The sequence below is a fragment of the Lissotriton helveticus genome, chromosome 10, assembly GCF_964261635.1.
Source record: "Lissotriton helveticus chromosome 10, aLisHel1.1, whole genome shotgun sequence".
In the NCBI taxonomy this organism is placed as follows: Eukaryota; Metazoa; Chordata; class Amphibia; order Caudata; family Salamandridae; genus Lissotriton; species Lissotriton helveticus.
This window is the reverse complement of record NC_136071.1, coordinates 243,035,642-243,049,680: the sequence shown is the minus strand read 5'-3', so window position 1 is coordinate 243,049,680 and position 14,039 is coordinate 243,035,642. Positions and strand designations below refer to the sequence as shown.

At 46.9% G+C, this 14,039-nt stretch overlaps 1 protein-coding gene across 6 annotated transcripts in view; it reads left to right on the top strand.

The window, feature by feature from the left end:
* The first annotated feature begins 3,043 nt into the window (after positions 1–3,043).
* The window catches only part of USP22 (ubiquitin specific peptidase 22), a 502,385-nt gene continuing 491,389 nt past the window's right edge, over positions 3,044–14,039 (top strand). For 3 of the 6 annotated variants that reach the window (XR_013602089.1, XM_078665231.1, XM_078665230.1), the window contains exon 1: positions 3,044–4,061. Coding sequence is in view for 5 of the 6 variants with exons in the window: in XM_078665231.1 (XP_078521357.1) it covers positions 3,942–4,061 (120 nt within the window). In the remaining variant the exon portion in view is untranslated. The remainder of the gene's footprint in view (positions 4,062–14,039) is intronic. The other 3 variants (XM_078665228.1, XM_078665232.1, XM_078665229.1) reach the window with 3 other exon arrangements.

The following is a 14,039-nucleotide window of genomic DNA, read 5'->3' as shown; positions in this document are numbered from 1 at the left end:
CTACTACACACTCTACTACTCACTTACTACTCTCTACTCACTCTCTACTACTCACTACTACTCACTCTACTACTCTCTCTACTACTCACTCTCTACTGCTCATGACAATGCCATTTATTTATCTGTTTCCAAAACCAACACATAAATAAAACATTTGTCATTTACAATGCCAAAAGCGCTAACTTTTGCAAAGGCGAGACCGTTGCATTGTAAATGCTTGTTGGGGAAGGATCCAGTATGTAGGCCTTGGAGTCTCAGAGACCCCTCTGAGAGAGTCCACGGCGTAAAGGAAGCCTCCCACAACAGAGCTAGAGAAGTGATACCACTTCCCCTGGGATCACAGCTTACTGGACTTTGGACGTTGCTTTGACTCGTCTACCGGTTTGTGTCCCTGTCGCCCTTCTCCATCTATTTCCATGCTGTGTCCTTCACCCTCCCCTTCTCCGCCTTCATTACCTGTCTACTTCCCCAGCTCCTACCCCCCTCCCCTGAATCTTTCCCCTTGCCTGCTTTTCCCCTTACGTATTTGTGCTTATTGTTTATCTCGACCTTACAAGTAACTATGTTGCCATGCTCTAATAACTATGTAACCTTTGTAACAATGTAACCTGTAACTATGATCTGATGCTCATGTAAAGAGCTCTGATACCTCCGGGTCTAGCCAGCGCTATATAAAACCTTTAAAATAAAATAAATAAAGGAATGAATAACAGACAGAGAGGGACAGCATCTTAGTGACATCAATTGTGCAACAGCCCATTATGGTCACCCCCATCTATAGTAATCGCACTGCGTATCTCGAGCTTTCAACGCGACGGGAGTAGGAATCTGCATATGCCTGTTGTCAAAAGCCCCTGGCCATCAAATTATGAAAGTGACTAACCGGTGCTCGGAATCTATAACTCTGGTTCTGTGGAGTTAAACTATTATCTCTTTTAGTACGAGTAGCAAGTCTCTACTTTTCCGGGTGTCTGTTGAAGAGTGGGAGTGTACCATGATGGAAGGTAGAAAGACAACTGTGCCACTGCCATATCACAAGTCACCAGTATCATGCTTTTCCTACAATGGGAATAACAAGCAGATTATACAGTGAATTTCACATAAAATGTTGTTGATGCAAGTCAAAAAAAATCTAGGTCCAAACTCAAAAAGAAATGGCTTTATTAATGTATTTATTAATGCTTGTTCAGGCTTTCGTTTGGTACAGTTAAACTGGTGGGCACCAAGCAGCTTGAGCTTATGGCTGGTTTTCAATGCTCCGTTTTCTGTAGGTTTAACATATAATTCAATATTGTTTGACTTATACCAGAAGCGTTACTGATTTTGCAAACAAAATTTAAAAATACATTCACTGGATTAAATAAAAATTGCTCGCCCAGGGATTCCTTTGTGACCGCAACAAGTAGGGACTTTTTAAGGCCCTGTACAAGATATATTGTGGGTGCCACTGTTAGAAGCAACTTAGAATGTATAACCCCTTTTTTTTGTTTACAACATCAGTGCTGCTCCTAGAACAGCCCCGAGACACCCTTGTGTGCGTATTTGTAGGCACTAGGCACCCGCGTGCTAGTGTAACACAAAAAATGTTTCAATATGCAAAATTACAAACAATATACTTTGAAAATGCTTATTTCTATTGTTCTTCAGCCAGACTTAAAAATGCTCGTTTCCATTGTTCTGCAGCCATAAATAAATGTATCCCTTCAACCTACAGTTCAGTACCAAAGCGATATGTAAAAATGCAGCCTCATTTACTTCTATAAAATAAAACTACCGCTTTAAAAACGTGTCATATGAGCATCACTTCCGCATATTCCTGATGAACTTCAAGGAAATCACTGGGGAAACCAAGAAGCTGAAGGTGGTCTTGAAGGATATGACATCAAGCGCATCACCAACGCAGCCTGATACGGGCGATAGACCGGCTTGATTGTGAAGACAGCCTAACTGACAAGCAAGTATAGCCAACCACGTGCTAAACGTAAAGACTGGCGTCTGCTGCCAACCAACCGCCAGAGCGCTCGGACATTCCAATTTGAAATCGACAACCCTTTTGGGCGGTGCTTGGATTAGAGAGTGACTCTCAGATCAAAGCTGTGTTCATCAATATCATACAAAGAAAAAAAAAGAGAAACGATGTGTGAGCCAGTCTATCGCTCTTATAGATTAACGTGTCACAGTACACCGTTTTGAGTGCTTTCTCCTTGCAGTAAAGGCTATCTGGTATTTGCTTGTCAAAGGTGATGAAGCAAAACCCCAGACAAGCCCAATCAGTATTGATTTTTTTTTAAAACAAAAAAGAAACCAGTTGGAATTCAAATCTGTTTTTACCTTTTTGAAGCAGACTGAATTTTGGTTTTCTCGTTCATTTACTGAACCTAGATTGATCGCTACCCACTTTTTTCTGCGCAGTTAAGACACATTGAAGTACTGGTGTGGCTGCATGTGTGATGTGATCCTGGAAGCTGATTAGGTATGTCGGATTTTCAGTTCACAACAGAAAGCGACACAAATACCAAACCAGTGAGAACCCCAATCTTCCTTTAAAAAAAATACTACTCAGCATGAATGTGATATTTTTAAAACTGGTTTCTTTTGATGACAACCAAAGGAAGGCTTTGGTTTTCAATTTTAAATACGCAGGAGGAGGAACTTGTGTTTTATTTTCACCTTCGCCGCTAGCTTCCGTAATATTTCAGTAACTAACTGAACTTACCACGTTCTAAAATGTCCGAGTGGTACGCATACGTGAAATCTAGAATTGTTCAAACATCTACTGGGTGGTAGACCTTTTATACAGCAGCCATCTTGGGATGGTATATATTCACAATTAAATCAGATCAAAACTGCTTCACAAAGAGAACATTCTTCTTACCGATGTTCCTTAAGTCGATACTGCTAACTTTGATAGGAAACAACTCTACACAAGCGGCCAGCTCTAAGAGTAATTATTGGTTGCCTGTCTTTTCCTGTTGCGGCTACTCCAATCTAAGATGGCCCCCGTATTCTCGCCGTCCCGTCCGTCAATGCGTCACGCATTTTTATTGGCATCATAACCAGCTTATCAGACAGTAGCTTTTCCCGTTGTGCCGCCTCTTTTCCCACGCCTGCCCCAATGAGTGTTGGAGACAGGGGACTGGACTTCACTTCCCCGCCCCCTGGTGTCTCGCGGTTGAATTTCGTCGAGGAGGAGCATGAATAAGAATCTGTGAGGTAGTGAGAAGAGGCGGAGGGTGTGCTGCTTGGCCGGGGAGAGTGCGGCTGAGGCAGCGGTGGGGAGTGCAGCCTGGACCCCTCCCTCTGCCCATCAATGAATTAGAGGGTCCTTGCGAGCTGCGCGGGCCCCCGGTCTTTCGGGCTCTGCTTTGTGTGTCCTCTGGTCTGTAAAGGAGGAGGAGGAGCGACCGCTGCACGGCGCTGCTGGCGAGGGGGGCCGGGCCGCGGAGGTGAAGAGAAGCGGTGGTATACGAGAGAGGCTCGCTCTCCCACTGAGAGAGACTTTCCCATCACGGGCACTCCTACCCGTCTTCTCCCTCCCTTCTCACGTACCTGTCCCACCCAATTCTCCTTCTCCAGAGGCACATTAACATCACAATTTGAGTGGAGCTTATAGTCCAGAGATTGCCTCATAGGCTCTCATCCCAATCTCTCCATAACAAACCAACACTGCTGCTACCCTCCTGTATGTTCCAATTCATATCCCTTCCTTCTCAAGACCGCCACATACAAGACTGATAGATACCTGCACTTGAAGCCTCCACCCCATCAGACCACAAAGCCCAAATTGCAGGACTGCACTTCCTATTCCAAGCACAGGACCTCCCCCTTTCGCTACTGTGCAGTCCCCGCCAGCCCCTCCATCCGTAACTGTGTTGCAACTCTCTACCAGGCTCCCCTCCCCCGGCGCGCCCCCAACCCCTTGAATTCATGTGTCTTCTGTCATGAGTCCGGCCGGCTGCTCCCATGTGAACAGCTTTAAGGTGGAGAACTGGAAGCAGAACCTGCGAGTCATCTACCAGTGCTTCGTGTGGAGCGGCACCCCCGAGACCAGGAAACGCAAGGTGGGTTTTCATTGCACCCTGGCTAACTTCCCCCGCACCCAGGCCGCGGCCTGGCCCTCCTGCATTGCTTCACTTCCCCCGGGCAGAGGAAGAAAGGGATTGCAGGGGAGGGAGGAGAGTTGAACATCCCAGGGGGTGGGGAGAAGGGGCCGGGCCGGAGAGAAGAGGAGGGAGATGCTCTGTGCTGGGGAAGGAAATCCTCAATACGTTGAGCAAGAAAGAGGATTTGGGGGGTGCGGATACCCGCCTATGTATACATAGCATGTTTACATCCCAACGGGTGGTAGATGGCACATAGCAAGGCTATTAATAGTAACCCCCTCCCTCAAAATGATGTGGATAATTCTGTATTTTAGAAGCAGACCAACAATATTATCCCAGTGCATGGAATGCAGTGTGGTTTATTGAGGAGACGAATTTGGATAAGATTGGCGTACGCTTGGGCCCTTTAACATCTGGGGGTCTTGCTGTGCTTGAACAGGGACCACAGCACCCATGGCAGTGGGGGCGATGCTTGCGAAGTGCTACGCACAGCACATAGGATAGTGCAGGGGTCATGATGCATGGTGGTTAGCATATGCAGGAAATATGTCAGGATATGATATAGAGATTGTTGAGCCAAACGAGAAGATTGGACGGCACACGACATAAGGTAATTGGCACAGACAGGGGTCCTCAGATGTGACAGACGCAATTCGGTGGGCAGCCATCGGAGCATGAGACGTGTACCTACGACACGCTGAAACGATGATGCAGGTGGCACGTACATTAAATGTATCAAACGCAGGGGACCATACGTGACTAGTGGATTATGGTCTGGAGTGTTTGGGCGGCCTTTGACATCAACAAGGCAGGCTCATCGATACGATATGCACAGATTATGTATGGATGGTTAAATGAGCTGGTCCTTGGCGTTGTGTTCTATTGCCGAGAGATGGGTCCGCATTTAATGCTACACGTATACTGTTGCGTTTTACTCCCCCCCCCCCACCATTTGTGTGGTTGTGTTGTGGACCCCGAGATAGTAATCGTTTTTTGTACCTCTAAATTAGGCAGACAAGTGTCAGTTTATTTCACACAAGCATCTTTATTTCCACTCCCATCACCGCCGTGTTCCTTTGGCAGGTCGAATGTTCCTCCTCTTGATTTGGGTCTAGTCAGTCAGGGTGTGGAGTGAGATTGGTGCAAGCACACAGTTGCATTTTTGATTGAGGTTGATGGAAGCGTGTGCTTTTTGTTTTGCTTCGCAGCGGGCTGGCTGGCTCGCCAGACGAGGTTCGCAGGCCAGCAGTGCGTCGTGTTTATTGATCGCCCCACCCCCTGTGTTCCGCGAAGGGGGCTCTGCAGACCGGGTCTGCAGCTTGCTACCTGAATTTTTGGTAATTGTGCTTGGGGAGGGAGTGGGGGCGCACATATATCCCAGGGGTGTGGCGTTTCTCGTCCGTGCCCTTTTATTCTGTGTATTTGCTGTTATGATTGCAGCGAAATCGACGAGCAGCATTCACCCTGGATTTAACGTTTTGTATAAACGATGATGCGGGCATCTGGGAGCCAATGTTTTCTCTCCCAGACAGACAAGTTCAGGTGCACGCTGGAGTGCTGGCCATAAATGCCGCAGTGTCCCGAGTTGTGGGACGCCAGACAGGGAGTGTGCAGGTTAAACACAGGCCTTCTGTCCCGGGGGAGGCAGTGCCTGTACTCGGGTGGCGTGGGCTGCCTGATGAGATCCCCGGAATTAGGAAATGACCAACAAAGCCCCGAAAGTAGCAGGCGGGGGGAGAGTCCACGTGGGAGGCGGGCCCAGGCAGCGATGATACCTCTGATGGGGAGGAATTCAGGGTACAGGGATGCTCAATCCACTCTGCCATCAGCCCCTGAATTATTAAGACACGGGCTGTCCCGGTCGGCGAAATGTTCCTTTGAGCCATGTCTGGGATACATTATTCAGGATCGGGGGAGGGGTGCAGAAATATGGCAAGAGCTTCTTGTTCGATGTGGCCTTTTGTGTCCCAAAAACTCTGCGTTCATTATGCATAGTAAATGGTGGATTGCCACTGCACTTTGGTGATCTGTATAGCGAGGTGTCCTCCCTGTATTGATTTTCATTTTGTCATACATTCTAACGTTATTCTATTTACTCCCTGGAAACGTCTGGAACTGTTGCGTCTCCTTGGATCCCACTGCGGAAGACTTCACATTAAGGGAATCTTTGTTAATGGACGGGAGCAAGGGAGCGAATGTTCCAAAAACATTATTTCGCACAGAAGCTATATGGGCCTTAACGGTGGTGTCGAAAATGACGAGTCTGTATCGCAAGTGCATCTTCATAATTGATTTTTAGCGTGCTGTTCTGTATGGAGAAGAGACTGTTAGTAATGCACAGTACAGCAGCGTGCTGTGTATGCGGAATCTATACCGGGATTTGATGTAACAGGTCTGGTTGAAGGCATTTAGTTTTAAATCCTAGATTACTTTCAGATATGACAGATGTTTAACATATCGCACTAGTTATTATTTCATATCTATTCACATCTATACGAATATAGTACATTTGTAGGTCATTGCTAATTGAAATGTGTGTTGGCTTCCTAGCTGTATTCCAACATCCCATTTTAGCTCCACCCACCAAGTTTATCCTTCAAATTCTTGGCAGTCAGTGGCTAAATGCGCTTATTATCTGGCGGCAGGTGATACATTTAAAGAAGACGCAGAGGTAAATACGATGATTTTAGTTTTTCTGAACCAAAAAAAGTCTTCCTCTGTGGTCCAACTTTAGTGCCTCTGTAGCGTCTTAAGGTGGAAACAATAGCATTGTATTGGAAAGGCTGAAAGGTACATTAAGTTTGACCCCTACTCGCAAAGAGTGCTTCTATTGTAGTCAACGATGCTGTGGCACACCACTGTAAACATTGCTCGCTGATGGCTCTTTCATGCTATGCTAGTGGTTGCTTCAGTTTTTTGACACAGAAGTAATTTATTCCTGGCAGATGGACCTACAGTAACTATTCCTTTGTAGTGATTTTTGTGAGGCAAGCGAGGACCTTGACTAGTGATCAGATTCTCCACATGCACATTCTCTGAACATTTTGCAAATAGCTACTATGCCCCTTCTCTTCTGTGATGTATCACAGCCTGGCAATATGGGCAGGTGGCCTTTGAGACTCTTGAAAGGCCTCTGTGCTGCACCACAGTGGAGGAAATAAAACGTTTCAAGATGGGTGCCATTCAGCCTCCTGGTATGATTGTTATATATTGTTGGTAGTATGCCTCGGTGTTGTAATCGAGCTGAACTTGCTCTCCCACCTCTTCTTAGCCTTTTGTTCCTGTCTAGAGCTGGCCTCCCCACATGTGCATCTGCATGGCTGCGGGAGGAGACAATCCCTTGGAACTCAAGCGTTGGCTCCATGGCTATAGGAGGAAATGGTCATTGTGTGTATTAACCAGTTCCTCTGAAACACTGCAGTGGTTCATGCCATACACTGCAGGTTATCAAATGGAATAACCTGCATACATTGCAACCCATCCATGAACTCAGCAGATTAACACACCAGCAATTCTATAAGGGTGCTAGCTCTTGCCCTGTAGCAACCACTAATCATTACTGGCATGTGTTGTGAGTGCCAATACCCGTCATTGGTAAGGGTGCTTGTGTTGGTGCCCTCTCGCCAGCACTACCACTCCAGTGAGTTTTGAACCCATTATTTTCTGACATAGCATTCTCGGAATGAATTCTGTCGAATCTGTTAAGCTGCAGCAAAATTTCAAAAACTCACCAAAAGCTGACAATTGGGATTATGCAAGGTGGTGCTGGGATGTAGGGGCTGAAGTGTGCCTTGAAGAGGCTGAATGAGATTTTTGAGGTGCTCATCTCTCATTATCCCCCTGCATGCTTAGAATTGGGATCAGCCCTCCTGGTGTCCTCGAGCACCTGGCAATGATACAGCCCGCGTTATTTCAGTCCTTTGCACTTGTATCTATGCAGATGGCGGTAACATGGTTTCTGTGCACCGGGTCTCTTCTAAATGCAATTGATGGTTCAAGTCATGAGCTGACATAAATTGCTTGACTAAGGCCTTAGCCAAGCGACTTGTGTCCGCTCATGACTCGAGGCTGCTCTTGTCATAGAACAACCCCCGCCCACCCCCCACATTGCTTTATATTTGCCACTGCCATCACTACCTGCGGAGCTGCCTGCACTCTTGCTGTTGTCTGGTTTGGGGTTTTAGCTTCTACGTTTGTGCTGTACCTGGCCTGTGATATTTCCTGCCAATTACCACTCTATTTGCCAGATTGCAAACATAGTGCTTCTGCGTATGGGACTGTGTTGGACATGCTCTGGTTTAAGCTGGTGTAAAGCAGAAATTATCTTCCACGCTGCTTTAGCACCCTGGGAATAATGCCCTACCTGGGTAATACACTTGCACTGCAGCTGGGTATGCTGTCTGTTCTGTGTATCAGTGGACCGTGTCGTAGTCATTAGCTATTAAGCAGCCAATAAGTGGTAGTTCTTGTTTATATGTGCCCTGAGGTGCAAAGATAGGTCAGCGATTACTTTGGCCTGTTGTAGATTTGATCACCATGTATGTTTAGTAGAAATATTTTTTGTTTTACTTTTATCTCCTTTTCATGTTATTCTGTTAATCTGTGCATAAAGTGCGTTCTAGTTTTAACCGTGTTCCCCTGTTAGTATCTGTGTTACAGAAGGTGTAGGTGGTCTCCTGTGGTGTTGCATGTCTTCTACTTTACATAATGGGAAGTAACATCCTTATTGAGCAGATTTATTTATCTTTTGTACTGTGAGCTTTTTCATTACGTTACTCAAATTCTTTTATTTAAGATTATGTATTTAGTGGTTTTCATATTTCTTTTTGCCCTTGTCCTGGTAAACTTGTTTCATTATTATTCCCATAATAGAATTTACAATAATTGGTGTTACTTGGTGAACAAGCCATTTGTAATGGAAAATGATATGATCTAATATTGAGTGCTTATTCCTGACGTTGACCCTCTGAATTGGCTCATGAACATTGAACCTTTCTTTTAATGGATCTGTAAAGGGAATATATTTTCGGCCAGCCAGTAAAATGCATGGGGTCTGATTCACATCACTTCCTACGCAGGCAAGTCTAACTCACAAAAAGGTCCATTTGTAACCTGAAACCCAGAGCCTGCTATACCAACAACCTTTACTTGAAGTAGGTGCAAATGTCCAGAGGTTCCGAAAATACCTATTTTGTTTCGGGGGCCAATGGAAACACATTTCTTAGTACAGCGAAAACATTCCCCATTCGAATGAGGGAATAATGTGCATTTTATTTGGATTTATTGGCACTTTACGAAGTACCAAAAGAAAGAAAGCGTCGAGCAACTGAATTATCTTTATATTTAGTCCATTACATTTTTCCTTTGCTCATGAAGTAATTATTTTAATCTACTTAATATTCTTTAGACAAGCTTTCTACCACATTAAATCGATTCAGTGTGCCAAAACCCCAATTTTTTTTTCTTAACTCCACACTATTCCTTTGTAGACGTTTATGTCGAGCCCATTTTTTTTAATATAAATTATGAATATAATAGAACTGAGATGCAAACGGTGGGAGTGATGTATTCTAAAATTGGATATATTTGTCCCACATGCCCCAGTTCTTCTCGTTTATGTCTAGAATTATGTGTAAAAACCTTTCTTCGTAGCATTAAATAGTTAGTTTTTAGGTCTCTGACCTAAAGGCTGCGCTTGCGCGGTCGGAGATTTAATGTCCCTTAGTAGCGCTTTGGAACCCGCCTCCCTGCCCTGTCTCTCCTCCATTGGCTGGCTTCCTAAACGGAGGCCAGCCATTGGAGGAGAGATGCGTCACTCCGATTTAGCCCCGTCTTTTTCGGATTTTGGGGCGTACGTTTTGCTGTTCTTTAGACGGTGACGTCTGTCACTCAAAACAGTAAAGCCACGCCCCCGAATCCGAAAATCTTCAGAAGCTTTTGCCCGCCATTGTTGCCTGTCCACCGCCGAGTCTTCAAGTGCAGAGAACCTCCTCCGCGAGTCGCCCTCGAGCCTGAAGGCAGCACCGCAGTGAAGGTGAGCCGTTTTCCTGCCTACCCCGGCCGTTGCAAACATCGCATGAGCCCGCGAGCCTGAAGGCAGCACGCGCAGATCGCTCCACCCCCCCATTGTCGGCGCCGCACTCCAGCCGCCTCGCGCTGCTTTCCTCCCTCCTAATCCTCTGGCTGGGCTCTGATCGGCAGTTGTGAGTGTGGGGGTGCCCCCCAAGAGCTGCTACGAGGCTAAAATTAAATGCGCAGGTGAGCGCCGTGCGAAGTTACGCGAGCTCCGAGGCCCGCACGGTACAGCGTCTGGGGAGGCAGCTGCGAGTCACGGGGATCAGCCAGGCAGGCACTCTGCGGCTCAATCATTCACCTCAGGCCGCCGCATGGTAGTCTAGCAGTCCCTGGCACCCCTCGCACGGCCACAGGAACTCAGCCGTCTCCGAGCGAGACCCCCGCCCAGGGTGGAGCCACCAGAGTCGTTGTGGAGAGAGCCCCGAGCTTGATCTCAGCAAAAGCTTCACTGGGCCGCCACTAGACAGGGAAGAGGGTGTCGGTGTGGCCCGGGCTGGCACGACTGAAGCTTACAATTCTATTTTTACTGATGTGCAATGGTTCGATGTTGGAGAAATGACACTAGTATTCGTGGCCCAAGCAGCGCAGCACAGGGGGGGGGGAAGGAGTATCCTCGCCGATGGAAGACGTGCCGTCATCCTGGAGCAGGTATGGACTCCCTACTTGTATGCAGCGATGTCGGAGGTCCCCCAATACACTACAGGCTACATACTGTACAGGCAGACGTAGGGGATCAGTCCAGGCGGTAAATTCAGACCTCCGGTGTTGGGCCCGAGTCCGGGGGCTCAAGTTGATGCGCCACATGGCCCCAGGTCCTCCTCACGCCCTCTTCCTCTCAGCCCCCCTCACCCCACAGTGTTAACCTTGCATCACCACGAACCGTCTGCCCACCGACACTCCTTCCCTGCATTTCTCCACCCTTACATCCTCACCGTGTGCAGCCCCCCGACCTCACATCTCCCACTCCTCCGTCACCCACCCTATCACACCTCCCAGCCTCGCGTCGCCCCCTCCCTCACCTCACCCTCAGTCGTATCCCTCACCTGTCACGCGCCTGCACGCTCTCACCATCCACTCACTTCCTTCCCATCGTACCTCTCACCCCTGCATCACCTTGCCCCCTGCTTCACCCCACCCTTACACCCTCTGCCTCACCCCACCCTCATTTCACCACCCTCGCAGTGTCACTCTGCATCATCCCTGAACCCCTTTCTTCATCCCTCCCTGTCTCACCCCACCCTCACACCCTGCGTACCTGCTCCCAGCACCTGACCCCATTCATGCTGAAAGCTGGCAGTGTTTGCTGCATCTCGTGATTAACCCCGGTGCTGCTGGGAGCTATGCCTGCCCTCCTCCGGAGCAGACTCCGCACTCTGCCTTAAACATCTGCCCTTGTACTCGGCACCACTGCCCTGCCCCTACCTACGGGGGGCAGGAGTCCCCAACGCCAGAGGAGCCCGCTGGGGGGCACTGAGCAGTGCATCTCAACCCCCCCAATGCAATGGTCTCGGCATTATTAAAGGTAGAGCTATTGGCATTGCTTATGTTAAAAAGAAAATGAAAAAATGTCATAAGCAATGCCAATAGCTCTACCTTTAATAATGCCGAGACCATTGCATTGTAAATGCTTGTTCCTTTTTCCATTGCAAAAATGTGGATGGGTTCTCATCTTTTCAATGTTGTGCAATCAAAGTTCTTGATACAAAATAGGCCAGAATATGAATGAAGCTATTCTGTATTATTTCATGAAATATTTCCTGAGGTTAACTTTTCATACGTTGAGACATGTGGCCTCAAGTGTTGCAATGCCCCATGGCCATTAGACAGGTCCTTGTGCCCATGTGATGGTGCTAAATCTAGTTAGGCTCTTGTTTGTGGAGTACTGTATCCGTGATACTGGATTTTACATACTCCAATACAACAGTACAAGTACCCAAGTGAACCTTCTGTATTGCCAACCAACACCAGTGATGTGATCTTAAAGGTTTTGACAAACTTCCACCAGTTCTTTTGTTGTACCACAGTGGGTCTTGAATTTAGGGTTGACGTATTTAATGAGTGCTTTGCTTTGTTTTAGCCCCTATGTAGTTGCTAGCTCAGGCTTCTCATATTAAAGATTTTTTTTTTGGTTGCAGTGACCTTACTCATCAGTTTAGACAGCTGGAGACTGAGTGTCTGTCCACCTTTCACATGATTCTTCCCAGATACGGTCGTTCTGCCAAATAAAGTGTCTTTATTACCAAAGGTGGTGTCCCTTTTCCATCTCGGGCAGGCTATCATTGGGGCCACTTATTATCTGCCATTCTGCTCTACCAAGGAGGAGGCGCTGTTACATAAGTTGGACCCCCTACTATGTGGTAAAGTAGTATATCAAGTACACAAGGATATAAGATTTGTTGATCTACTCTTTTAGTGATACATAGGCAAGCAGAAAGGTAAGGCGATTCAAAAGTGAATTATTTGCTGCTCGATTATAGTGTTTATAGCAATCTGCTACACACTGGTGCAGGGACTGCTGTCTGAGGGAATCCAGGCCCATTCAACAAGGGCAACGTCCTTCCACCACAGCCTTAGTTAGGGGTTTAACAGTGGTAGACCTCTGTAATGCAGCACTGCAGGCCTACCTCATACCTTCGCAAAACACAATTGTTTGGATTCCGAAGTGAGGGATGGTCCCTTCGCCTGCTCAGTTCAATGCGATTTCCTCCTTTAAGAAAGTTTCTTTCAAACCTACCTCCCACAGGACCATTGTTTGTGATTCTATTCAACGGTGAAGAATTTGCAGGTAGAGGCATTTACAAAAGAAAACGTTAGTCTGGTGTATACTGTATCTACTTGAGGATCCTGCCTGAGCCCACCCATCACCCCCTTTCCGAAGAAAATTTTAAGGTCCTTCTAAAAAGATGCCAGTTTACTTTGTTGCATTGCACCTATTTTCACTTGGATGTTATTAGTCTCCCTGTCTCGAGTTGCGGTTTGAAAAAAAAAGATAATATCTGACGTTGGGGCACTGAGGTGGACACTGTATGGCACTAGTAACACACTGTAGCTCTATTTCCGGCTTTGAGTTGGAGCCGGAACCCCCCCCCCCCGCTCCCCCACCCCTTTATCAGCACCTGAAAGCTATATCGGAAGTTTCCAGATCTATGCTGTTGCCTGGGATACAGAATGGTGAGGGTTCTGCAAGTAGAGTATCCACGGGTAAGATGATGATGATGATGATTATTATTTCTTCAACCTCTTGTCTCACCTGACCTCTGATCTTGGGACACATTGTTTTGGTGCCACCTATCTGCTAGAGAACCCATCCGTAGCAATTGTCAAATTCTCACTCCAAAGTTCTCCAGTACACATTCATAAGTGAGCTTTCTGTGTTGTATGTAGTAAATATATACATGTAAACAGAAAATACATTGATCTTTCGAGCTAGCCTGGCTGATGAAGAGTGATGCCCTAAAACCGGTCCCAGGATGCTTGTTTCCGGTCCGGGGAGGACCTGGCTTGGCAGTTTGGGCTGGACTGTTCCCATAAGGAACAGGGTAAAGACTGATTTGCATATGGCTGGGTCCAAACTGGGGTGGTGTGGTGAGCAAAAGAATGATGGAGTAAACTCGGATGTTTGAGACTGGAGGTGAATGTTTGCAGTCCAGCATTCCGTCCATCATTTTGTTTCTTTTGGTACATATATTTAGGCATGCATTCCAATACAGAGTATGATGTGCTTTCCTTTCCACAGAAATTAGTTAGAATTTGAGTCTTTATACATTTTTTTTGCACTTGTGCTAAGGACAGAATACTTGCTTAGGAACAATTATGTCTTCAGTTGGTTGCTCAGTGTTCACCAGCCACCATTTTGTCTGC